The sequence below is a fragment of the Macrobrachium nipponense genome, chromosome 19 (assembly GCF_015104395.2).
Source record: "Macrobrachium nipponense isolate FS-2020 chromosome 19, ASM1510439v2, whole genome shotgun sequence".
Taxonomy (NCBI): Eukaryota; Metazoa; Arthropoda; class Malacostraca; order Decapoda; family Palaemonidae; genus Macrobrachium; species Macrobrachium nipponense.
Genome location: NC_061088.1, coordinates 20,262,751 through 20,290,018, shown reverse-complemented (window position 1 = coordinate 20,290,018; position 27,268 = coordinate 20,262,751). Strand labels below are relative to the sequence as shown.

The following is a 27,268-nucleotide window of genomic DNA, read 5'->3' as shown; positions in this document are numbered from 1 at the left end:
TTGTATTACTTTCAAGGACATTTTACGTTGCTTTTGCTTATTTGCATTTTATTCGTCGTGAATTTAGCCCTTCATTTGTTCCTTGTTTTTACTTGTTGAATTATATTTATCTAAAAAAAATTCTATTCTTATATATTTACTAGATGCTTTATTCTCGTTTGTTCTTTCTTTACACATGTTGAATTATATCTATTTAAACAAAATTCTATTCTTAAATAACTACTAGTTACTTTATTCACCAGCTGCTTTATTCAACAGCTGCTTTATTCACCAGCTGCTTTATTCAACAATTGCTTTATTCACCAGCTGCTTTATTCACCAGTTGCTTTATTCAACAGCTGCTTTATTCACCAGCTGCTTTATTCACCAGTTGCTTTATTCACCAGCTGCTTTATTCACCAGTGCTTTGTTCAACAGCTGCTTTATTCACCAGTTGTTTTATTCACCAGCTGCTCTATTCACCAGTTGCTTTATTCAACAATTGCTTTATTCACCAGTTGCTTTATTCATCAGCTGCTTTATTCACCAGTTACTTTATTCACCAGCTGCTCTATTCACCAGTTGCTTTATTCACCAGTTGCTTTATTCATCAGCTGCTTTATTCACCAGTTTCTTTATTCACCAGATGCTTTATTCACCAGTTGTGTTGCTTTATTCAACAGTTGCTTTATTCCCCAGTTGCTTTATTAATCAGCTGCTTTATTCAACAGTTGCTTTATTCACCAGTTGCTTTATTCACCAGCTGCTTTATTCAACAGTTGCTTTATTCACCAGTTGCTTTATTCACCAGCTGCTTTATCCAATAGTTGCTTTATTCACCAGTTGCTTTATTCACCAGTTGCTTTATCCAATAGTTGCTTTATTCAACAGTTGCTTTATTCACCAGTTGCTTTATTCACCAGTTGCTTTGTTCAACAGTTGCTTTATTCACCAGTTGCTTTATTCATCAGCTGCTTTATCCAATAGTTGATTTATTCAACAGTTGCTTTATTCACCAGTTGCTTTATTCACCAGTTGCTTTATTCAACAGTTGCTTTATTCGACAGTTTCTTTATTCACCAGCTGCTTTATTCATCAGTTGCTTTATTCATCAGCTGCTTTATTCACCAGTTGCTTTATTCACCTGCTGCTTTATTCAACAGTTGCTTTATTCACCAGTTGCTTTATTCACCAGTTGCTTTATTCAACAGTTGCTTTATTCACCTGCTGCTTTATTCACCAGTTGCTTTATTCAACAGTTGCTTTATTCAACAGTTTCTTTATTCACCAGCTGCTTTATTCACCAGTTGCTTTATTCAACAGTTGCTTTATTCACTAGCTGCTTTATTCAACAGTTGCTTTATTCACCAGCTGCTTTATTCAACAGTTGCTTTATTCACTAGCTGCTTTATTCAACAGTTGCTTTATTCACTAGCTGCTTTATTCAACAGTTGCTTTATTCACTAGCTGCTTTATTCACCAGCTGCTTTATTCAACAGTTGCTTTATTCAACAGTTGCTTTATTCACCAGCTACTTTATTCAACAGTTGTTTTATTCAACAGTTGCTTTATTCACTGGTTGCTTTATTCAACAGTTGTTTTATTCAACAGTTGCTTTATTCACTGGTTGCTTTATTCAACAGTTGCTTTATTCACCAGCTGCTTTATTCAACAGTTGCTTTATTCACCAGTTGCTTTATTCAACAGTTGCTTTATTCACTAGCTGCTTTATTCAACAGTTGCTTTATTCACCAGCTGCTTTATTCAACAGTTGCTTTATTCAACAGTTGCTTTATTCACTAGCTGCTTTATTCAACAGTTGCTTTATTCACTAGCTGCTTTATTCAACAGTTGCTTTATTCACTAGCTGCTTTATTCAACAGTTGCTTTATTCACTAGCTGCTTTATTCACTGGTTGCTTTATTCAACAGTTGCTTTATTCACCAGCTGCTTTATTCACCAGCTACTTTATTCAACAGTTGCTTTATTCACTGGTTGCTTTATTCACCAGCTGCTTTATTCAACAGTTGCTTTATTCACTGGTTGCTTTATTCAACAGTTGCTTTATTCACCAGCTACTTTATTCACCAGTTGCTTTATTCACCAGTTGCTTTATTCACCAGTTCGTTTATTCACCCGCTGCTTTATTCACTAGTTCCTTTATTCGACCAGCTGCTTTATTCACCAGCTGCTTTATTCACCAGTTGCTTTATTCAACAGCTACTTTATTACCAGTTGCTTATTCACCAAGTTGCCTTTATTCACCAGTTCGTTTATTCACCCGCTGCTTTATTCACTAGTTCCTTTATTCGCCAGCTGCTTTATTCACCAGCTGCTTTATTCACCAGTTGCTTTATTCAACAGTTGCTTCATTCAACAACTGCTTTATTCACCAGTTTCTTTATTTTCCGGCTGCTTTATTCACCAGTTGCTTTATCAACAGCTTGCTTTATTCACAGTGCTTTACTGCTTTATTCACCAGCTTCTTTATTTCAGGTTGCTTTATTCACCAGTGCTTTATTCACAGTGTTCCTTTAATTCACAGTGTTTAGTCAACAGTTGCTTATTCACTAGCTGCTTTATTCAAACAGTTGCTTTATTCACTAGTTGCTTTATTCACTGGTTGCTTTATTCAAACAGTTGCTTTATTCACCAGCTTGCTTTTATTCTACAGCTTACTTTATTCAACAGTTGCTTTATTCACTGGTTGCCTTTATTCACCAGCTTGCTTTATTCAACAGTTGCTTTATTCACTGTGGCTTTATTCAACAGTTGCTTTATTCACTTTAGCTTTGCTTTCATTCAACAGTTGCTTTTAATTTCACTAGCCTTTGCCTTTATTCACCAGTTGCTTTATTCACTAGCTCGCTTTATTCAACAGCTTTATTCCGGCTGGCTTTATTCAACCAGTTGCTTTTATTCACCAGCTCCTTTATTCAACCAGTTTGCTTTACTTCACCAATGTTGCTTATTCACAGGGTTGCTTTAAGTTGCTTTATTCAACAGTTGCTTTATTCAATGGTTGCTTTATTCACTAGCATGCTTTATTCCATGTTGTTTTATTCAAAACAGTTGCTTTATTCACCAGTGCTTTATTCACAGTGGCTACAGCTGCTTTATTCAACAGTTGCTTTTATAATCACTGGTTGCTTATTCACCAGCTGCTTTATTCAAACAGTTGCTTTGTATTCACTGGTTGCTTTATTCAACAGTTGCTTTATTCACAGCTACTTTATTCACAAGGTTGCTTATCACCAGGTTTCGTTTATTCACCCGAAGCTTTCTTTATTCACTAGTTCCTTTATTCACCAGCTGCTTTATTCACCAGCTGCTTTATTCACCAGTTGCTTTATTCAACAGTTGCTTCATTCAACAACTGCTTTATTCACCAGTTTCTTTATTTTCCGGCTGCTTTATTCACCAGTTGCTTTATTCACCAGCTCCTTTATTCACCAGTTGCTTTACTCACCAACTGCTTCACCAATTGCTTTATTCACCAGTTGCTCTATTCACCAGTTGCTTTATTCAACAGTTGCTTTATTCACCAGCTGCTCTATTCAGCAGTTGCTTTATTCACCAGCGGCTTTATTCACCAACTGCTTTATTCACCAGCAGCTTTATTCACCAACTGCTTTATTCACCAACTGTTTCATTCACCAATCTGTTCAGGAATCAGAATCGGAATGTAAAATTTTGGCCAAATGTCAAACGCAGGGACCTATGAGGTCATTCAGCGCTGGAAATAATGTTGAAATAATTGTCAGGAGAGGGTAGAAAGCAAGATGGAAGATAGCGAATATGAACGGAGGTACAGTGAATGGAATGGAAGGGGTTGCCAATGGGGGCCGAAGGGATGCTGCAAAGAACCTCATGCAATGCATACAGTGCACCGGGTGTGGTGCACTGATGGGACTAACCCACTACCCTCACCCAACTCCCGTGGAAGCAATCTATTTAGGTATTCACTTCTTAGTAATTATTTTGAGGTAATGTTCCACGCTTATTCATTTGCACCTGTTTAATTATCTAGTCATATATTTCTATTTAATCGTTTTCATGTTTGTTACCACGTCGGGAGTGAACTTCTATCACTAGAAATACACATCTCTCACACCTCAATGGAATGCCAGAGAATCGAACTCGCGGCCACCGGGGTGCTATTTATTCGTGTATTGCTTTATCCAGTGGTATTTAATTGATACTCCTTTCCCTCTGTTTTGCTCTTTCCTTTATCTCACAAACTGGAAATCATTAATACTAATTAAATTCTTCGACGGGTAATATGTAGCAATTCCGTGAAAAATACGAGATCATCATTTTACTTCGTAAAAGATTGACTGATTGATAGAATGACTGATTAGAACCTTTTGCGGGTCACAGGCGGAGCGTTTTCACCAGCCAAGCGCTTGTGATAGCCCCCTACGGCATTCACAAAGGGATTTCACCAAACAAGCTAATGTTCCAACTCCTATAGGGATTCAAAAAAGGTTTTCACCAAACTCTGTGACAGCCCCTTTCGGGATTCACAAAGGGATTTCACCATACAAGCTCATGTGACTGTCCTCTTTGCGATTCATAAAGGGATTTCACCAAACAAGCTAATGTGACAGCCCCTTTTCGGATTCATAAAGTGATTTCACCAAAGAAGCGGATGTGACTGCCCCTTTAGGAATCCCTAAAGGAATCCGTAATGGGATTTCACCAAACATGCTCTCGTCACAACCCTTTTGAATTTCATAGAGGGATTTCACCCACAATATTCATGTGACAGCCCTTTCGGCATTCATAAAAGGATTTCACCAACAACGTTCATGTGACAGACCCTTTTTGAATTCATACAGGGATTTCACCAAAGAAGCTCATGTGACAGCCCTTCCGGCATTCATAAAGGGATTTCACCAACAACGTTCATGTGACGACCCCTTTTTGGATTCATTAAAGGATTTCACCAAACAAGCTCAAGTGGCAACACCTTGACAGATACTCAAAGCGATTTCACCAAACAATGTCCCGTGAAACCACCTTGAGGAATTAAAAAAAAAAATAAGGCGATTTCACCAAACAATGTCACTTGAAACCAGCATGAGAAATTCAAAGTTATGGCGATTTCACCAGTCTGACACAAGTGACACCAGCAGCAGAGATTCAGTAATGGAGTAATTTCATTGACACCATAATGTTTAATCTTTAAATAGACTTTGCTACAACTACAATAACGCAAGGTATTAAATGAACGTAAAAAGAAATTGTGCACTTTTACAGGTTTTTGTGTGTGTTTATGTTTATGTATATTTGTGTGTGTATGTTTTGTGTGTGTATATATATATATATATATATATATATATATATATATATATATATATATATATATATATATATGTGTGTGTGTGTGTGTGTGTGTGGTGTGTGTGTGGTGTGAGTTTGTGAGTGGAGGGGTGGGGGGGGGGGGATTATCTAGGGAAATTGACAACAGACTTTTTATTTTTTTTTGTTATTTTTTTCACAACACGAATTTTGGGAACCCTCAAATCAGTAACAGGGAAATTGCATAACTTTATTTTTATTCAATTAACAGCATAAAGTATTTAGGAAACCCTCAAAACAGCAATAAATTAGTTTTTTATTTCTTTAACAGTAAATTTGTAGAACACTTTCAAATCGAAAGTTCGAGGTTTCTTCGGGCGTAATCGAGTTTCCTGTACAGCGTTATAATCAAGGCCACCGAAAATAGATCTATCTTTCGGTGGTCTCGGTATAATACTGTTGGAGCCGCGGCCCATGAAACTTTTAGCCATGGCCCGGTGGTGGCCTGTCCTATGTCGCGGCCAGACACACGATCATGGCTAACTTTAACCTTAAATAAATTAAAAACTAATGAGGCTAGAGGGCTGCAATTTGGTACGTTTGACGACTGGATGGTGGATGATCAACATACCAATTTGCAGCCCTCTAGCCTCAGTAGTCTTAAGATTTGAGGGCGGACAGAAAAAGTGCGGACGGACGGACAAAGCCATCTATTCGGGCATAACTCAAGAAGGTGCGATCAATCCGCTTCCTGCGAATGAGAAATTCTGTAAAACGGGAAATACGGAAGTAAGAGAGAATTCTAAATTTATCGTTTTGTTAACAGTAGCTCTGGATAAGCCAAATAACTTGGCTCTGGAAATAAGTATTAACCAGACATTGATTTACCTCTTTACCTTTACGAAACATTAAGTGAGAGAGAGAGAAAGAGAGAGAGAGAGAGATAGAGCACTAACAGAGAGAGAGAGAGAGAGAGCACTAACAGCGAGAGAGAGAGAGAGAACTAAGTAAGAGAGATAGTAAGAGAGATAGAGAGAGAGCACTAACAGAGAGAGAGAGAGAGAGAGAGAGAACAATAAGTGACAAAGAGAGATAGACAGACAAGCAGAAACATTAAGTGAGAGGGAGAGAGGGAGATTAAAAACAGTAAGAGTGAGAGATATATAATACAATTAGTGAGTGAGTGAGAGAGAGAGAGAAAGAGAACAATATGCGTGAGAGAGATACATAAAACAATAAAAGAGAGAGAGAGAGAGAGAGAGAGAGAGAGAGAGAGAGAGAGAGAGATGACGAGAGGAAGAGGCTGTCATAAATCCCTGAGAGGAGCAATCCGTCTGAGGTGATTAAGTGCTGGACACTCAGTTAATTGGGATTTAGCTTTTTGTTGAGGGAAAGTTTGGGCAGGACTTCTCTATGATTAATGTCTCCTCAGTCTGCGCGGAGAGGGGGGGGGAGGGGAGGGGGGGAGGGGGAGGGAGATAAGATGGGGGAAGGAGGTGGGTGGTGTTAGGGGGGTTGGAGGAATCCTCCAAGGTTAGGTTGGGGCGAGGGGAGTGAGGTGGAATGAGGGGAAGAGGTCAGGGAATTGAGGGGGCTTAGGAGGTGAGGGGGACGCAGGGTAGGGGGAGGAGAGTAAATGAAGAGGGGGATAAAGGGAAGGTATTCCATGTGAGGGTAGGGGGACGGGAAGGGGAAGGAGGTCCCTTTAGCCACGAATGGGAAGGGGAAAAGGGGAGGTGAGGAGAGGCAAGGAGGAAACTAAAAGGAAAAAGATCGCCCCCTCTCTAACGAGGGGAAGTGGGAAGGGGAGGGGAGGGGAGGGGAGGGGAGGGGACGGGGAGGGGAGGGGAGGGGAGAAGAAGGGGGGGGGGACAAGGGGGAGGTGTGAGATTAGGGGAAGGAAATTCGCCTGGTCCTAGAACAAGAGGAGGCCGTTTTTCATGGGAAAAGTTTTATCTACATAATTATTTATTTAATAATGTAAACGTTTCATAATTCTTTGATTATTAATGTAAACGTTTCCTAGTTATTTCGTTGTTAATATAAACGATTTATATCTAAATTCTCCCAGTGAAGACATTATAGTTAAAGGAGTAAAGTTCTTTTTCTTGGTCTTCATTAAGTATTCACTTTCATTTATTGGTCATTTCACATTTAGTTCTACAGTAAGTAGACTCTCTCTCTCTCTCTCTTCACTCTCTCACTCTCTCTCTCTCTCTCTCTCTCTCTCTCTCTTCTCTCTCTCCTCTCTCTCCTTATACATGAGTCTGAACATGTGTTTATGGAGTGCACTTGTTTTCGAGCAATAGGAAATACACCTGTCATCTTTTGCCTTTGTTCTCGATACATATAATAAAAACTACATTCATTATAATAATATACAATATCTATCTATCTATCTATCTATCTATCTATCTATCTATCTATATCTATATATATATATATATATATATATATATATATATTATATATATATATATATATATATATATATATATATATAGTCATTACCATTAACCCATGCCCATAAGCACCCACAAGGGACAATCATACAAACATACATACAAACATACATACATACGTACGTACGTACATACATCCATATCAATATAATCCTCTCATCAAACGATTTCCTTTCGTCGTTAATCAGGTAGAAATGATTATCGCCCTATTAGGCCTACTTACAGCTTACGCTAGCGGACGACACAGCGAGGTGACCCCCTGGAAAACGAGCAGGGGAAGTGACTGGAATAAATGACGTGACGGGGAGGTGACTGGTAAATGTAAAGTGACAGGGAAGTGATGGAATAAATGAAGTGACAAGGAAGAGTCTGGAAAATGTGAAGTGACTAGAATAGATGAAGTGAGAGAATGAAAAAAAGGAAGTGACAGTGAAGTAACTGAAAAAAAAAGATGTGACTAGGATGTGCCTGGAATACATGAAGTGACAGGAATAAATGAGGTGACAAGAAAGTGACTGAAAAAAGAAGTGACAAGGAAGCGATGGGAAAAAATGAAGTGACACGGAAGTGACTGAAAAATGAAGTGACAGGAAGTGACTGGAGAAAATGAAGTGACAGTGAAGTGACAAAAAATGAAGTGATAGAGAAGTGACTGGGAAAAAAAAGAAGTGACAGGGAAGTGACTACAAAATGAAGTGACAGGAAAGTGGCTGTAAAAAATGAAGTGAAAGAGAAGTGACTGCAATACGTATAATGCGACGTGATGGAGAATATGGGAATCAAGTTAAAAAGAGATGCTTAATTGACAGGGTATGATGAAGGTGGATGAAGTGACTTGGAATAGGTAAGTGAAGTGAAAAGGTGATATAGCAGGTAATGGGAACTCCAGGAATGGGGGTGGGAATCGACTGAGGTAAGGGACTGGTAGTGGGAATTGGTAAAGTAGGTCATAGGAATAGAGCTGGTTTTGTTAAGGCATAGCGCACTAACTATAACGTAATTATGACAGAGACAAAAGTGGTAAAATCAAAAGAAAACTTGGCACAGGAAAAATCAAGTGAGTTCAAAAAGTGAGTGTCATTTCATAGTAAATTTTTCTTATTGAGTTTTTTTTTTTTGTTAATTCTTTGTTTTTCTATGTACTGCATTCTCTACTTCTGTATTTCTTTTCCTGTACTTGGTTGCTTTCCTTTATTGTATCCTGAGACAAGTATCATTATTATTCCGACCAAGTTTGCAACCTTAGCTAATAATAATAATAATAATAATAATAATAATAATAATAGTGTGATTCAGTTCGTAACTCTGTAATTTGCAGTTTTATCTGGAACATGTAACGCTTTTCCGACTTTATTTCTTTTCATATCTATAACTTATATGTCTTCTATACCTTCTAGTCATCTCTGTGACCTGGAATTCACATACGCTCCTGTTCTTATAAGTACCTTGGCAATATTTTAAATAACTAATGTTTACACACAACTTGTAATTACCACCAACAAAGATGATATGATTTTTTGTTAGTTTGTTTCTCTGCTTGTTTCCATGTTAAGAAACTACTAGAAATGTAACCAAAATGTTATTAAGTTTGGCAGAGAGTTATGCGACTTTCGACAAGATCGTTCTTTTAGGCTTTCTGCTTGGCCGGGGCTGTTATGTGACTTTCGGGAAGATCGTTCTTTTAGGCTTTCTGTTCGTCCCCATTAACTGGGTCGTGCAAACGTCTTGCGTTAATCCGTCACTAGCAAAAATGCAGTACGCTCTTATCCGTGTCTGGGTGTACGAGACTATGTTTAGACGCGTGTGTGCTTGTGTCTGTACAATAGAATGATAAATAAAGATCAGGTGAACGAAATTTAACTGAACTTAAGCGATCTTATTGGAACGAATAACTTTTTTTGCAGGATATCAAATGAGTTTTCTAGACTTGTCACGATGGTCATAATCTTGCCCATTATTATTATTATTATTATTATTATTATTATTATTATTATTATTATTATTATTATTATTATTGGTAAAACAAATCCACAGTTATGTAAATGTACAGATTCCCGAAAAGATTCCCGAAAGCTATCCTCGGAGTTTTAAATTTAAATATATGCACATTTACATAACTGTGGATTTGTTTCTCCATTTGAAGACACGTGCTACTGTTATAATTATTATTATTAACTTGCTGCTTCAACATGACAATTGGCAAGGCCACGCCGTAGATCAAGCATCCAAATAAGAAAAAATATATATAATTTACCACAATTTTCTCGGATTCATTTATTCGCCACCGAGAGAACAAAGGTCTAAAGAATATTCTTCAGACCTTGGTGAGACCTGAGCGGCGATACGTAGGCCTACTCTGTCTCGTCCAATGTTCTGCAACTTTCTTTAAATAGGGCCACAGTAACCTATAACTGTTCTAAGTCTTCCGGCCGTCCACGTAACCTGCCACGTATTCTGCGGAACACGCTTGGCGCGACGATTTTGTTTGTTTGTTGGTATGGTGTTTTACGGTGCATGGAACCAGTGGTTATTCAGCAACGGGACCAACGGATTTACGTGACTTCCGAACCACGTCGAGAGTGAACTTTTATCACCAGAAATACACATCTCTGACGCCTCAGTGGAATGCCCGAAAATCTAACTCGCTGCCGCCGAGGTGGTAGTCCTCGGCGCGACGCGACAATGTTTTCGCCCAGAACGCTTCCGTGCGGACCTTACGACATCGGATTGGATCGGCTTAGCTTTCTGGAGGAGGGTTGGGGCGGTGGTGGGGGAAGGTCATTAAGCGGCAGTGAACTCCCTACTGACACGGTTAAAAGCGATTAGGGCCCCGTGTTGCCTCCAGCTATACTGCCAGGTGGTGGTGGTGGTGGTGGTGGTGGAGATGTCGCTACTACTATATGGGTTTGGTGGTAGCGCCCATTAAACCTCCTTGGGTGGTAGTGTGATCAGTAATGATATAGTAGATTCACATCAGCCGTGCATCTGATGTCTAGGCCAGTCCCTTACGACGTTCATAATTGGCTGTTGATAAGCCAATCACACGACTGGAAACTCTGTCTCTCGAGAAAGTTCATATAAAAAGGATGCATTTTCACCTCTCCTGAGGAATGCTTTTGAAAGACATATCCCTCAGGAGAGGTGGAACATGCATCCTGCCTATGTGAACTCTCTCGAGACTGAGAGTTTCCAACCCCGTAATTGGCTTATCAACAGCCAATCAGGAGCGTCGTAAGGGACTGGCCTAGACATCAGATGCACCGGTGATGTGAATCTACTATAGTAATGAGTGTGTCTAGATAGCTGTGTGTACAATTGCTATAACTACTTTTGCTTCTGATGTTTCCCATTGCTAACATTGCTACTATGATTTTTGTGCAACCGTTATAAACTACTATTGCTGTATCTGCCACTATTACTATTGCAGCTTCCTTCAACGTGTCCTGCTACTAAAAAACGCCATTAATATGGCAGCTTCCTTGAATGTGTTCTGCTACTAAAAAAGGTTTAATAACAAGGAAAGTTAAATAAAGTTCCAAAAATAATAGTGGCATAAGCAGCAATAGCAGCATTTAGCAGTACCATAAAAGTAGCGGTCACGGCAGCAGCAGCAATCCTATAGTAATAGTAGGAGAAGCATTAGTAACAATAGTAGTGACAGCATATAGTTCTCTAGATGCAAGCATGATATTTTTTATGGATAACTATGCTGTATCCTCTTGCAATTAGATCGAATCTACTTGTGTGTAAGAATAGGACTATTGACCTATACATATGATTAATATGACGGACCAAGGATGCTACAGTTTAGATTAAGATGAACAGGAGAGAGAGAGAGAGAGAGAGAGAGAGAGAGAGAGAGAGAGAGAGAGAGAGAAGGGGGGCTGGTGGTGGTAGAGTGTAAGTTGGGTGGGGCGCCAGATGAGAAGAAATATAACATACTAATCCTTCGCTTTCATTAAAGATAGAAGGCTAAATTGAGAGAGAGAGAGAGAGAGAGAGAGAGAAGAGAAGAGAGGAGAGAGAGCGAAGGGGGCACTGTGACGGGGGGAACCAACCAAGAGAGAAATAAAACATAACAATCCTTCGTTTTCAAGAAAGATGAAATAACTATAAGTGGGAGAGAGGAAACTTAAAAGTTTGAAGAAAGAGAGATAGAGAGAGAAGAAAGAGAGGCGAAGGGGGCAACTGTGACGGGGGGGGAACCAAGAAGAGAGGAAATAAAACATTACAATCCTGTTAAAACTAAAGTTTCGGACCAGTTTCGAGTGGGTAGACGTTTCGAGTTTGGGTGGAGGGGCTTAATTCCTCCTGTAATCGGATGGAAAAGATTATATTGTGAGTTCTGGAATTTCAAGGATGAATAGTGTTCTCATATGTGTGCGTATATAGATCACTTTGAGACTATCAAGAGACCATCCAACATGTGCGTGCGTGAGATAGTATATATGTATGTATGTATGTATGTATACATATACACACATATATATACATACACACACTATAGTATATATGTATATATATATACACATATATATATATACATACAAATATATATATCACTGCCTCTTTCCCTCTACTTCAAGTCTTAGGAATTCTCTTCGTTTCAAATTTTTCTCGTCTGCTCAACTAGTTCATAAGAACATCGGGTTGCCTGTGCCGTCGGCCTCTGCATGAACTTCCCCCTTCCACTCTTCAACCTCCCCCGCCCCCTTTTATTCCGACTAACAACCCATTCCTATATTCATCTTTCAGTAACCCCCATCTACAATCATCCTCTCCATTAAATTTTACCTTCCTTTTAACCTCTGTCCCATCCTATATCAATTCCCCTCCCATCAGTCCCCCTTTCTCATTCCCATCCATTCATTTCCTTCTTCCCATAACATTCTCCATTGCCCATTCCATAACTGTTATAATCAATTCCCCCATCCTTGTCCCCCACCATCCACTAACCCATCCCACTAAATTCCCCCCTCCTCTTGACCCCACCTATCAACTTCTATTTCTTGACTTTCCCCCCATCCCTCCGCATTCAATCTCCTCTTTATATCTCCCCCATCTCCTAACTTTTCCGTTCCATGTCCTCTTTTTCCTTCCCCCATCTCTCTCCTCTTCTGTTTCATCTCCTCTTTGTCCATTTCTTTCTTGTACCTTTCCCTCTCCTCTTTCACCTTCCCTCATCTCCTACTTCTTCTGTTCCATCTTTTTCTCCTTCACCCATCTCTTTCCTCTTCAGTTCCACCTCTTCTTTATCCATTCCCCATCTCCTAACTTTTATGTTCCTTATTCTTTTTATCCTTACTCCATCTCTTCCCTCTTCTGTTCCATCTCATCTTTCTCCTTTCCTCATATCTCTCCTTTTCTGTTCCATCTCCTCTTACTCCTCGCCCCCCGCCCCCCATCTCGATCTCCTATTCCATCTCAACCTTTATCCGTCCCCTATCTCCTACCTTTTCTGTTCCATCTCCTCTCTCTTCTTCCTCCATCTCCTCTTTATCCTTCCCCTATCTCCTATCTTTTCTGTTCTATTTCCTCTCTCTTCTTCTTCAATCTCCTCTTTATCCGTCCCCTCTCTTCTACCTTTTCTGTTCCATCTCCTCTTTATCCTTCCTCCATCTCCTTCCTTTTCTGTTCCATCTCCTTTCTCTTCTCCCTCCATCTCCTTCCTTTTCTGTTCCATCACCTTTCTCTTCTTCCTACATCGCCTTCCTTTTCTGTTCCATCTCCTCTTACTCCCTCCCTCCATCTCCTCTTTATCCTTCTCTTATCTCTTATCTTTTCTGTTCCATCATCTCTTTATCCTTCCTCCATCCTCTTCCTTTTCTCTTTCATATCTTACTCCCTCCCTCCATCTCCTCTGTATCCGTCCCTTAACTTCTACCTTTTCTGTTCCATATTCTCTTTATCCTTCCTCCATCTCCTTCCTTTTCTGTTTTTCTGTTTTGTTTTTTTTGTTTTTTTTTTGTTTTGTTTATTTTTTTTTCTGTTTTTTTTTTTTTGTTTTTTTTTCCATCTCCTTTCTCGGCCGCTCCAGCTCCTTCCTTTTGCCGTTCCATCTCCTCTCTTCTTCTTCCTCCTCTCCTTCCTTTTTCTGTTTCCATCTCCTCACATCTTCTCCTACATCTCTCTTTACCTATCCACTATCTCTTATCTTTTTCTGTTCCATCTCTTTCTCTCTCCCTCCTCTCTTCCTTTTTTCTGTTTCCATCTCTCCTCTTCTTCCTCCATCTCCTTCCTTTTCTGTTCCATCTCCTCTTTCTCCCTTCCTCCCTCCCTTTCTCCTATCTCCTCTTTCTCCCTCCCCTTCTCCCATCTCCTCTTTCTCCCTCCCCCCCTCTAATTCCACCCCTCCCACCCCCCGACCCCAGCTCCTTACACAAAACGGAGCAGGGCCTCTCTCATATGGCTGGTGGTGGGGATTTTATTCGCCTGATTAAGCTAAACCTAGGATCGATCTCAGGAGCATTCGGCTCTCTCTCTCTCTCTCTCTCTCTCTCTCTCTCTCTCTGTTTGGGGGACACTACGTGAACCACGGGGGACAGGCGGTAGCCATTTAAATGAGGTGAATTATGTAAAGAGAGAGAGAGAGAGAGAGAGAGAGAGAGAGAGGAGAGAGAGAGAGAGAGAGGCACTAATCTAATATAGGGATATTTTTATATAAATAAAATAATATATATATATATATATTTATATATATATATATATATATATATATATATATATATATATAAATATATATATATATATATATATATGAGAGAGAGAGAGAGAGAGAGGAGAGAGGGAGAGAGAGAGGAAATCGACAGTTTTTATCCGAAAAATACCATTAGTACATTTTTATTCATAAATCACCGTGAATAACGAGCATCATATATCGATAATCCATAACTGGCAGTACTACATTTATTGGGTGATTAATTTCGTAGTTTCCCGGAGCGAAAAAATAAAAAAACTACCTAAATTGTTTTTAATATAAAAAGGGCGTTGCTGTTACGGCCATGCTTTTTGGACTTTTTCTATTTGTTTAATGTCTTTCACATTTTAGATGCATGATGCATGAACACACACACACACACACTGACACACACACATATATATATGATATATATATATATATATATATATATAATATATATATATATGCACACATATATATATCCAAATTAAATAAACATTCATATATAGCACAATTTTTTATGGTCATTTGGCTGGATCCATGCGCATGTGTCATTTACAACAGCAACAACAACAACACTAATAATAATAAAAATAATAATAATAATAATAATAATAAAATAATAATAATAATAATAATAATAATAATAATAATAATAATAATAATAATAAACTTGTCCACTTCAGAAAAACTGTGATTACCACTCGAGATAAGACTGAAAGATTAAACCAATACAAACAAACACACTCACAGTTCTCTCTCTCTCTCTCTCTCTCTCTCTCTCTCTCTCTCTCTCTCTCTCTACATATAGACACACACAGATAGAGGATGCTGCTATTTTTGTTTTCGTTTTATAGTACTCCATTACCCTATACCTAGCAAAATCTTATAGAGAGAGAGAGAGAGAGAGAGAAGAGAGATCCCGAAGCTGAAAAAAAAAAGAAATACAGATCATACCGGACAGAGAAAAATACAAAAATACTTCCCCGAGAAATTCAGATCAGGTAACATCCGTCTTAAGGGCGGAAGTTGGGCCATCGCATCTCCCGATAGGCGAAGTTTGTTTTCGTTTTCGGGGGGGTGGGGGGGGGGGGGCGCAAATGAAAACCGTACCAGGACCACGTCCCATCGTGGTCACTTGTTTTTTTTCTCTCTCTCTCTATCTTATTGGCATTGTTTTAACGGGTTGACCTGTCATGTTTTTCATTATCTCGTTATACGTGTATTTGCTCTCTCTCTCTCTCTCTCTCTCTCTCTCTCTCACTTTTGTTACTGGCACTGCTTTGAGGAGTTGATCTTTTATGTTTCATTAATTATTTTGTTTTTCGTGTATTTGTTTTCTCTCTCTCTCTCTCTCTCTCCATGCACGGAAGGGTCTGTCTTATCGGCCGATAAGAGACAACGGACCCGATTACTCCTTATCCGGAGATAAGGCACTGATGCAGAAAAAAAATGCCTTATCCGAAAAAAGAAATGAAAGACTTGTAGTATATTGCAACTTCGGTGCGATCTTTCCCAAGGAACATGGCATCCCATAAATACGTAAACGAATCATTATTATTAGTCATTAAAGAAAAAGTCATATGTAATAAATAGGTTCAACTAAGCCAAAATCTTGGTATTCTCTCTCTCTCTCTCTCTCTCTCTCTCTCTCTCTCTCTCTCTCTTGGAGATAATGACCATGATTTTTTCCTCCTTCCAAGCATTGGAGGTGACTGAGTACATTCTGTTGTTTATTTATAGCAAAGCATCTACTACTTCGGCTTCGCTTTGTGTTTGTGTGGGAGATCTCAGCTTTACTTTATTTGCGAGGGTTACCTCTGCTTTGTGTTTGTGAAGGATACATCAGCTTTACTTTGTGTTTGTGAAGGATAGCTCAGGTTTACTTTATCTGTGACGGTTACCTCTGCTTTGTGTTTGTGAAGGATACGTCAGCTTTACTTTGTGTTTGTGAAGGATAGCTCAGGTTTACTTTATCTGTGACGGTTACCTCTGCTTTGTGTTTGTGAAGGATACGTCAGTTTTACTTTGTGTTTGTGATGGTTTAGATTTTACTTTGTGTTTGTGAAGGTTTAGACTTTACTTTGTGTTTGTGATGGTTTAGACTTTACTTTGTGTTTGTGAAGGGTGTCTTAGCTTTATTTGTGAAGGTTTCCTCTGTTTTGTGTTTGTGAAAAATATCCCAGCTTTACTTTGTGTTTGTGAAGGATACCTCGGCTGAACTCTGCGTCTGTGAAGGATGTCTCAGCTTTACTTTGTGTTTGTGAAGAATACTTCAGCTTTATTTTGTGTTTGTGAAGGATATCTAGGTTTTACTTTGTGTTTGTGAAGGACACCTAGGCTTTACTTTGTGTAAGTGCAAGTGTATCCCGATGTTTGTTTATTATTATTATTATTATTATTATTATTATTATTATTATTATTATTATTATTATTATTATTATCCAAATTTACAGAAAACGGAATGCATACAGTAGATGAATTAAGATAATCACAGACAAAAGATGATATAAGATAAGGTAAATGAAGGTAAAAAATAATGGAACAAGAAGCATATAATTATGTAAAATAGAGAAGTATATAACCAACAAACAAATACATATCAATAAATATAAAAAGGATTAAACCTAGTAGTGAAAAAAGAAAAAAAGTCAAGGCCAAAGGTATGGCAATTTCAACTCGTAGAGAAGTATAAGTTACTGAACCAGTTTATTTAATAATATCGAAAATATTACCATATTATACTCACCACATTTTAAAAAATGGAGAAAAAGGCCTTTAAATGTGTAAATTTAAAAAGTCTATAACTCTTTATTTTTCAAGATATTTTTTTCAGTTTTGAATTTTTGTAATGTTTAGGACCCCAAAAATATGATGTTTAATATATACTATATATATATATATATATATATATATATATATATATTATATATATATATATTAGATAAAAATTTAGCTGCACAATTTGATTGACTGATTGATTGTATGATTGATTGTACAATTGATGAGCAAAATTAATGCTGATATTTACAAAAGTACAGATCATATAATGCAAAACTGAACCATATTCTCATCATCAAAATATACACTCACTTACACCATTCGAAAGAGGAAACGAAGGGGATTCCAGATGTACGATAAAATGCATTTCTCAAATTTGTGGCGAGTGTGGGTTTTAGCACTGGACGCCTTAATTATTAATATTTATATAATAGAGGTAAATTTAAACGGGCAATCTAGTAAAAAAGGAGCTTGTGGTGCTTATGCCCATAAAGGAAGCTATGGACCTGCCGCGGGATATACGGAAGATTATGAGTGTTGCATTATCTTGTTAATAAAATTAGTAATACGAACTATAGTAAAGTCACATCAACCGTGCATCTAATGTCTAGGTCAGTCCCTTACGACGCTCCTGATTGGCTGTTGATAAGCCAATCACGGGGCTGTAAACTCTCAGTCTCTCTCCAGAGTTCACATGGGCAAGATGTAAGTTTCACCTCTCCTGAGGGATACTTTTACGTAGCCCTCAGTAGAGTGAAACATACATCCTGCCTATGTGAACTCTCGAGAGAGACTGAGAGCTTCCATTCCTGTGACTGGCTTATCAACAGCCAATCAGGAGCGTCGTAAGGGACTGGCCTAGACATCAGCTGCACGGTTGATGTGAATCTACTATAGGAGAAAACAGACGCAGGAAGAAATTTCCAATTCTTTAAACACTATATGACTTTCCCCTGAAGAGTTGTTGGTTTCTGAAGGTGTAAAACCTTTCAAAAAATCTTTTTTGGGATGAGGTTGCTAGCCACATGCCCCGCTCATCCTGGCTGTGACCCACCGTCGTCGACTAACCACCGAGATCGATTTCTCAGCACTCACTGGCGAGGAAAGGTGGGCAGCCAAAGTAACCATGGCTACCAAATTGATATATACATTTAGCATATTAGGTTTCTGTTTACGTTTAGTGCCTTCAAAATGAAAATCAATGTTGGTTCAGGTAGAGTTTTTTTTTTTTTTTTTTTTTTTTTTTTTTGTCTGATTCTTTACCTCCATTTCCTTATCCTTCTTATTTACCATTCTATTTCCTTTCCTTCTCTCTGTCTCCCTCCTCATCCTTCATCCTTCTTCTAATTGATCATTATTATGATTTAACTCTCTCCCCAATTCTTGCGTCTCTTCTCTTAACCCATCTTCTTTATTTTTCTGTTCTTACTATTTCTCCATTCTCTTCTCAAATATTTCCTTTTATAAGGTTCCATTATTCTCTGCTTACTTTATCACTTCGTCGTCCCTTTCTTTTCCATTCCCAAAATGACTCTTGGCATTCCGCTCTCTTCCGTTTCCTCACTCTCTCCTTTCTCATATGTTCCTCAACTTATTCTTTCAAGTTAAGTATATGTTAGTTTAACCAGACCACTGAGCTGATTAACAGCTCTCCTAGGGCTGCTGGCCCAAAGGATTGAATTTTTTATTTACGTGGCCAGGAACCAATTGGTTATACGTAGCAACGGGACCTACAGCTTATCGTGGGGTCCGAACCACATTACATCGAGAAATGAATTTCTAATCACCAGAAACAAATTCCTCTGGTGCCACGTTGGCAGAGCGGGAAGTCGAACTCGGTAGGTGAGTGCGTTAACCCATTCGTCTAACGAGGAACTTTATTCTTTTAAAAAAGGGTTTGTTCTCCTTTCTTACAAGTTTCTCCTTCTCTTCTGCTTCTTCTTTCTCCACCTTTATCTTCCTTCGGTTTGATAAAGGAACAGATGTTTAGCGAAAACGCGCTAAAGAAGCAGTGGATGGGCGCTAAACAGAAAGAGAGATGAACGCGAAAATAAGCGAAATTTGATGATGACAATAACGAGAGTAATTATGACATTAGTAATAATTCTCTTACCAAGAGAGGAACGCGAGAATAAGAGAAGCCTGATGATAATGGCAATGATACCGATGATATTAATGATAACGTCGGTACCAAGAGAGGAATATAAGAGAGAAAATTGGTGATAATGGAAATAATAAATTTAATATCAGAAGATGAATATGAGAATAAAAGAAGCTTCTTATAATGACAATAACACAACATGAATAAGGACAGCAATAAGAGAAAACCTCAATAACTGTAGTAATTGTAAGGAATAAATGTATAAAGACACCGGTTAAGATAATGACGGTAACGAAGTATATGATAACGACAGTTGAAGAAGGTAAACAATGACAGTAATTACACGAAGATGATAACTAATACGATAATCCCCCTTAATAATTATGACATGAATATCTTCAGTAACAGCTAAAAATCAACAATGGTATTATCACTTGAAATTGATATTTATAAAAAGATAACTCTTATCGGCGACAATGCTGATATCCACAAAAAATGGGCATTAATCGCTTTAAGCTGATTTCTGTTGTTATCGTCAATATCAATACTGTCATTATCACCGAATGTTTCTTATTCTCTCGTTTGTTTCTCTTCTCTCATTCTCTCAGATGTCGACAGTTGCTCTCACGCCTCTTGACGAAGCGTGGAATCTTACTATACTATAATGGGAGTTATGTTTGCCCTTCCGTCTGTCATTCAATCACGGCCGAACGGCTGGTCCGATGGGCATGAAACTTGGCAGGGTTATGGTGGGGACTCCTAAGATGGTTTATAAAGGGGTTTCATCCTACCTCCCACACCCCCTTAAGAAGGGGGTGGGGGTGAGAAGGGATTTCCTGAAACGGAGCTGGTTCTCCCTGTGAAACGAGGCTGGTTATGCCCGTAGACTTGGTTACTTTACGAATTTATCATACATAATAATTAAAAAACACTAGCGAGTCACTTATATAAAGCAGCAGATGAATATGCTTTTAGTAAGGTTTTGCAAATTGCTAGTAGTAGTGATGCGAGTTACAGAGGCCAAAAATCAACAACAATACTAATCTATAATAACAAAGTTCGAGCAGATCTTGTTTGTCCTCCCCCCACCCCCCGGGTGACAGTAGGGGAGACATGACACAGCCACCCACATTCGTTAAACCTGTGTAGGTACGGGAGACATCCACCCTTCCTCAAGCAAACCCGTTTGTCTGTCCCGGGTGGAGCAGGGTAGGAAGGGAACCGATGGTAGGGGAAACATCCACCTTCCTCCTGCAAACCTGTCTGTACGCCCCTGTTGGGGGCGGGGTAGGTAGGGGAACAGATGGTAGGGGAGACATCCACCCTCCTCCTGCAAATATGTTTGTCATGACACGCAACACTAACGTTATTCTCCTGAAAATGCCACGCTTAGTAATGATAATATTCACAGCAACATCCTTAATAATAATAATAATAATAATAATAATAATAAATATGAAATAAATCGACATTGATATAAGTGTAAGTAAATTTTTAAATGTACATTTCCATTTAAATCAATGTAGAATTTGCACCATTTCAGTGACTTATGAAATTGAAGATAGATCTAACAAATAATAATAATAATAATAATAATAATAATAATACTAATAATTAATAATAATAATAATAATAATAATGTTCATCTTGATAAGAATCCCAAAACTTATGGTCACCAAGATAATTATAAAAACAATAACAATAGCAAAGGAAATGAAGGGAAGAGGGGGGAAAAGGGGGTGGGGGGAGGGAGCAGGAAAGAGGAATAAGAGAAATCAGATAAAAGAAAGGGCAATAAGGGGAAGACAAAACAAGAAGAGGAGAAAGACAAGAGGTAGTCGTCTTGGTCGTCGTACTTTTAGACGACGACATAGGGTCGTATGGGAACAGAAAGGGGAAGAAAACCAGGAGAAAGAGGGAGTAAGAGAAAGGAATAAGCGTAAACAAGAGAAAGAAGAATAAAAGGACGAATAAGAGGGAGAAAATAGGAAAGGTTTGTCTTAGCGACTACCCAAAGAAAATGACAGAAGTCGCACAGGAAGAGAAACTAATAATGAGAATACTAAAAATAATGACTGGTGATGAGAACAATAGAAAATAATGAGAAAATTTCTAATAACGACCAATAATGAGAATACGAGAATGGTAGAGAATGGTATGAACTACATAATAAAAGAACAAAAAAAAAGGAAAATAGGGCGGAGGTGGTCGTTCAGGACGTGAAAGATGAAATAACCAGAAAAAAAGGATTAGACATTACTTAATGAAAAGATAATAGGAAAAAGAGGAAGACGAAGAGGATGAGGAGAAAGAGGATGAGGAGGGAGACGAAAAGGAAAAGAAGGGAGAAGAAGAAGAAGAAGAAGTGGAGGAAGAGGAGGAGGAGATAGAGATAAAGGAAGAGGAGGAGGAGATAGAGATAAAGGAAGAGGAGATGGAAATAGGGGAAGAGGAGGAGGAGGAGGAGGAGGAGGAGGAGGAGGAGGAGGAGGTGGAGGAGAGGAGGAGGAGGAGACAGAGATAAAGGAAGAGGAGGTGGAAATAGAGGAAGAGGGAAAGGAAGAAGAAGAAGAAGAAGAAGAAGAAGATGAAGAGGAGAGAGGAGGAGAGGAGATGGAGATAGGATAGAGAGAGGAGATGGATAGATGAGAAGAAAGAGGAGGAGAATGGAGGAACAGGAGATAGGAAAGTAGAGAAGAAGAAGAGAATGAAGGAGGAAGGAGGAGGAGAAGGAGGAAACAGAGATAGAGGAAGAAGAAGAAGAAGAAGAAGAAGAAGAGGAGGAGGAGGAGGGAGGAGGAGGAGGCGGACGCTGTCTTGGCCTACCTCCTTCAAGAACGACCTTATAATAATAACAAAAGTCGTCGTCGAGGCGGGGGTTGGGGGGAGAGAGGAGGGAATGGAAAATGAGAGAGAGAGAGAGAGAGAGAGAGAGAGAGAGGAGAGAGAGAGAGAGAGAGTTGCGTTGGGGAAGATTGGCGTCAAAAAGTCGTGGTCCCTTCGGAATCCAGCCGCCCTTTTCACAAATGTTTCCCCGGCAGTTGGATAAAAGTTTTGAGCTTACCGCCCCCCCTGAGTTAGCCCCTTGACGGTCGGGGGGGGGAGGGGGGGTGAGGGGGGGGGGGGGCTGCCCCAAATGGGGTCCAGCATTTGGGCCCAAATTTTTTGGGGTCCAAGCAAATTTTTTTGGGACCTGTTGATTATCAGAAGCTGATAACCCCCCCCCCCACCCGACCCCTGCCCCTCCCATCCCCTCACCTCCTCCTTCAATATGTCTCCCCCCACCCCCAAACTCCCTCCTTCCCTCACTCCTCCAACGTCCCTTAACTCTCTCTCTCTCTCTCTCTCTCTCTCTCTCTCGGGTGAAAGGGTATCAAACAGAATGATCTCTCTCTAATTCTCTTTAATGAAAAGTATCTGATAGAACTCTCAAGGCTTTCTCTTTCTCTCTCTCTCTCTCTCTCTTTCCAGTACAAGAAATGAAACAAAACGAGACTCACATCTCTCTCTCTCTCTCTCTCTCTCTCTCTCTCTCTCTCTCTCTCTCATTTCGGGAAAGAGAAAAGGAGAAAATACAAAAAGGCGTTAACAGCATTGAAAGAATCATTAGGACACTGTGAATGCACAGTAAAACCTGCTCCTACAGATAAGTGAGCATACGATGTCTCCTCTTAGGATGGACTAACAAGTCTCTGGGACATCCTTATCCTTGTAACTCCTTGTAAAAGGCGCTCCTTCCGAACAGCTCAAGGCAGCAGGCCCACGAAAGTAGATTTCTCTTAAGCAACTTCCATTCCATACAAATTCATGAGCATGTGTGTGTGTGTGCTAGCTCATGTTTTTTTGTTTTTTGTTTTTTTAATTGATCCAGCGCGAGCATCGAACATCATCTGTGCGGTAATCGTTACATGGCGTAAGTAAATGTACTGCGTTAGGTGATACGGTAAGAGGTAATTGCTTAAGAAAAACGTAAGTTTTAATTATATAGTGGGAATTCATTCTTGACTTGACTGGAAGGATGGGATGAACATACATCTCTCTCTCTCTCTCTCCTGTTAAGATAGTTGCTTCAAATACATTGCCCAGTATTTTTGACAGACACAATATATATATATATATATATATATATATATATATATATATATATATATATAGAGAGAGAGAGAGAGAGAGAGAGAGAGAGAGAGAGAGAGAGAGAGAGAGATCGGCGACCATCGCGGAAAGACACCAGTGGCACGTATAAGCCCCTTGAACATCTATAATAATTATAGAGGGGCGTGGGGCTAGCAACGTCACCCCATAATATTTATTTACTAAAACCAGAATGTTTACATGTAGTATATATATATATATATATATATATATATATATATATATATATATATATATATATATATTAGGAAGGAATGTGTATAGGGTATTAAATGTCAAGGAAGTGAAGGCTTACGAAATGGAAGTATATAAATACCGATACCGTGGCACCGGCATGATGGAATAGGAGAAGTAGCAATAGCTTAAAGCCTCCTTTTCCAAACCACCTATCCCCCCTCCCACCCTTTTCCATTTCTCTCTCTCTCTCTCTCTCTCTCTCTCTCTCTCTCTCTCTCTCTCAGGGGCCATACTACATTTCCATCATCTACCCTCTGACTTCTTATGGTTTACTGAAGAATATTATACGTGCCTGGAAAGTCCCCCCATCGGCGATTTACGGTATCTAGTGTACATTATATATGTTATATAAGGTTATCAATACATTATAGAGTGTAAAGCGCTGGACGGTGTGTATAGTTCTCTGGAAGTGGGCGGAGACCCCATGGCGAGCGAGGGCCCCCGGGCGGCTCATTGGCTCCTAGGATCCGCGGCGTGGGCGGCAAGGGTTAGCCGCTGTCTGTTTCCAGACATCGGCCCCGCCCCCCGATCGCTGCTGCCGACCAATCGGCAGCTGTCCCCCGCGATAGGCTCCGCCCCTTCCCATCGCTTGCGAGTCGCGCTTTTTTTCGCGTCGTGTACCTCGGCTGTTTGTTTATTTATTATTTGGATATTCGCGATTTGGAGTGCTTCAACAAGCGGGGAATATTCGCCAGGGAACGTCTGTGGAACCTGCAGAATTCGAAGACGCCCGGAGCGAAGGCGAAGCTACGCCGAAGCTGAGACGAAAATGAGTATCCTGTAGAGCTGAAGGTCAGCGTGACGTCACGGAGGGTGTAGTGAGCGTGCGCGCCGCGGGCAGCTCTCTCCATCCATCCGACGGCAATGTGAGTCGCGGACTCGCGGTGGCACTCCAGTCACCAACATCACTTTCCCCTCGACGGTGGCGATAGCGTCGCCTCCACATCGACGACTCGAAGTATAACACGTATTTATTTAAAAACAAAAAAAGTCACGAACGAAGGGCATCAGCATTGAACCAAGACTGTTCTCATTTTTGTAACCGATATCCTGTTATCGCCAAAAGCACGCTCGGCCATCTCTTGTCTCTCTCTCTCTCTCTCTCTGCCTCGCTCTCACTCTCTCTCCCTCTCTCCCCAACTATAGCGCCATCGTCGTCGTCTTCAGTGACTTCGATTCGGACGCAAACGTTATCAGCAGCGACTTTCATCATATCGCCGGGCGCAAAGGTGTGTTTGTGTGTGTGTCACTCTCTCTCTCTCTCTTTCTTTCTCTTTCTCTCACTGCCTGCAGTTGTGACAGGTTCTCTCCCCCGTGCAGGAGAGTTGTTGTTCAGGTGGAGTGCCACAAAACTGTGCCACGAACGAGTGCCACGAGCAAAGGAAAGCAAATGACGGGTGTTCTGTTATAACCGGACGGAATCCGCATTCAGTTTCGTGGGAACTAACATGAACAGACAGACTGACTGTCGTCCTGATATTGAAGTGAATTAAGAGGTTTTTTTTTTGTGGAAACTTGAATTTCAAACAGACAATACTACAACGCTTCTGACGATGGATTTTGTATTGCCCTGGGCGTGGTGGCCTTGCGCTGGACTGTGGCGCCAGGGATAGTGACTGTGACCCAACCCCCCTCTCCGCGGGGTACCTACCTACGGCCGACTCGGGAGGCAGCTCGTTTCGTGTTTTTCTCCGTCAGCGGCGATTCTCGATGCACACCTCGTAAGAGGGATTCCTTCCTTCCTTCCTTGTCCTTCCTTGGTCAACAGAGTCTAGAGAAAGATGGCGGCGCAAGATATGGGATTAGACAACAGCGAATATGTCACCGACTTCATGCTCGACCCGCTGGACTGTGACAACATCATCGGCGGGGGCATGAAGGAGCATAAAGACATCCACGGGATGGGCGGCGTGGGCGTGGGGCGCATGCCCTCGCACATGATGGCGCCCCACATGGCGCCCAACATGGCCACGGCGGCGGCCTGGATGAATCCCGCCCATCACCACCATCACCAGGCGACCACGACCTTGGGCGGCGTCGCATCGTCGCAGGTCAAACCCCACACGCCCCCGGACACACCACCCACCAACGGGTCGCTTCCGCCCTCGCCCCATTTCCAGGGCGTGCCCCAGCACACCAATTTCATCGACGAGATGTGGCCTTACAACCGCTATATCCAGGGCGGGCCCCTGCCGCTGGACCTGCGGTCGGCCTCCCAGTGCAACGGCGAGCAGCTGGAAATGGTGGAGCAGCAGTCCTGGATCATGGACCGCAAGTGGGACGGCATGGCCGCCACCCAGCAGCGGCACGCCTCCATCAACACGCTCGTGCCCCACGCCAAGGCGCCCCCGCCGACGGACCAGCAGACCTCCTGCCAGATGAGCATCCCCAACCTGCCCAACCACCTGTACATCTCGGACGACGAGCTGGTGACGCTGTCGGTGCGGGAGCTGAACCGCCGCCTGCACAACATGCCCAAGGAGTTCCAGACGAAGTTCAAGCAGAAGCGGCGGACGCTGAAGAACCGCGGCTACGCCCAGAGCTGCCGCACCAAACGCCAGACCTACAAGACGGAGCTCGAGCACCGCAACAAGGAGCTGGACCAGGAAGTGCAGCGCCTCAGACACCAGGTCCTCCACTACAGGACGGAGCTGGAGCAGCTCAAGAAGAGCGTCGAGAAGATGTCCAACAGCAGCCGACAGCAATCGACACACACACCGCAGCAGCAGCAGCAATCGCTACAGCAACACGGCCAGGACAGCAACAATACGAACCACCAAGATCTCTATTCCATGTGACCAAGCCGGACGCCCCAGCATCATCACAGCCACCACAGTCATCACAGCCATCCAAATCACCACAGTCATCATAGCCATCAAAATCATCATCATCACCACAACACACTACAGTCGCCGCCACAGAATGGTTACAGCAGAGGTAAGTAGTCAAATTGCGAGCGAGCTTTTATAGGACTAAGCAACTCAAAACTTTGCTTAACGCTTTATTTCTTAAGTCATTTGGGAGTGTCGGACTTACGAGCTCACCTTTACGACAATATCCAACTCGAAACAGCGTTTAAAGCTTTGTTCTATATATATATATATATATATTATTATAATATATATATATATATATATATTGTGTGTGTGATAAATACATCTTCGGTTATATCTTAAGTAATTTGAGAGTATCGGACTTACGAGCTCACCCTTTACGACAATATCCAACTGAAAACAATGTTTAAAGCTTTCTTGTTCTTATATATATATAATATATATATATATATAATATATGTGGTGTGTGTGTGTGTGTGTGTTGTGTGTGATAATACATCTTAGTTATATCTTAAGCCATTTGAGAGTGCCATCCACCAATGATAATGTTATGCGCTAAATTTAGGATGAGTCTTCGGTAAGACTCAGTACTGCTCTGAATCGTGAAATATATTGTTATCTATGTCAACGCCATATTATTATCAAATAACGGGTTGCCACGGACCATTTAACAATGAAGTGTACAGCAATGATAATCGGAATTCTTCCGAGAATTATAACTAAACCTTATCGAACTTAT

The 27,268-nt window shown here is 40.6% G+C and overlaps 1 protein-coding gene across 1 annotated transcript; it reads left to right on the top strand.

The window, feature by feature from the left end:
* Positions 1 to 24,395: 24,395 nt before the first annotated feature.
* LOC135214711 (transcription factor MafB-like) lies at positions 24,396 to 26,626 on the top strand. The gene has a single exon (XM_064249044.1). The coding sequence runs from the start codon at positions 25,477 to 25,479 to the stop codon at positions 26,491 to 26,493; it is 1,017 nt and encodes a 338-aa protein (XP_064105114.1). The 5' UTR covers positions 24,396 to 25,476; the 3' UTR covers positions 26,494 to 26,626.
* Positions 26,627 to 27,268: the final 642 nt, after the last annotated feature.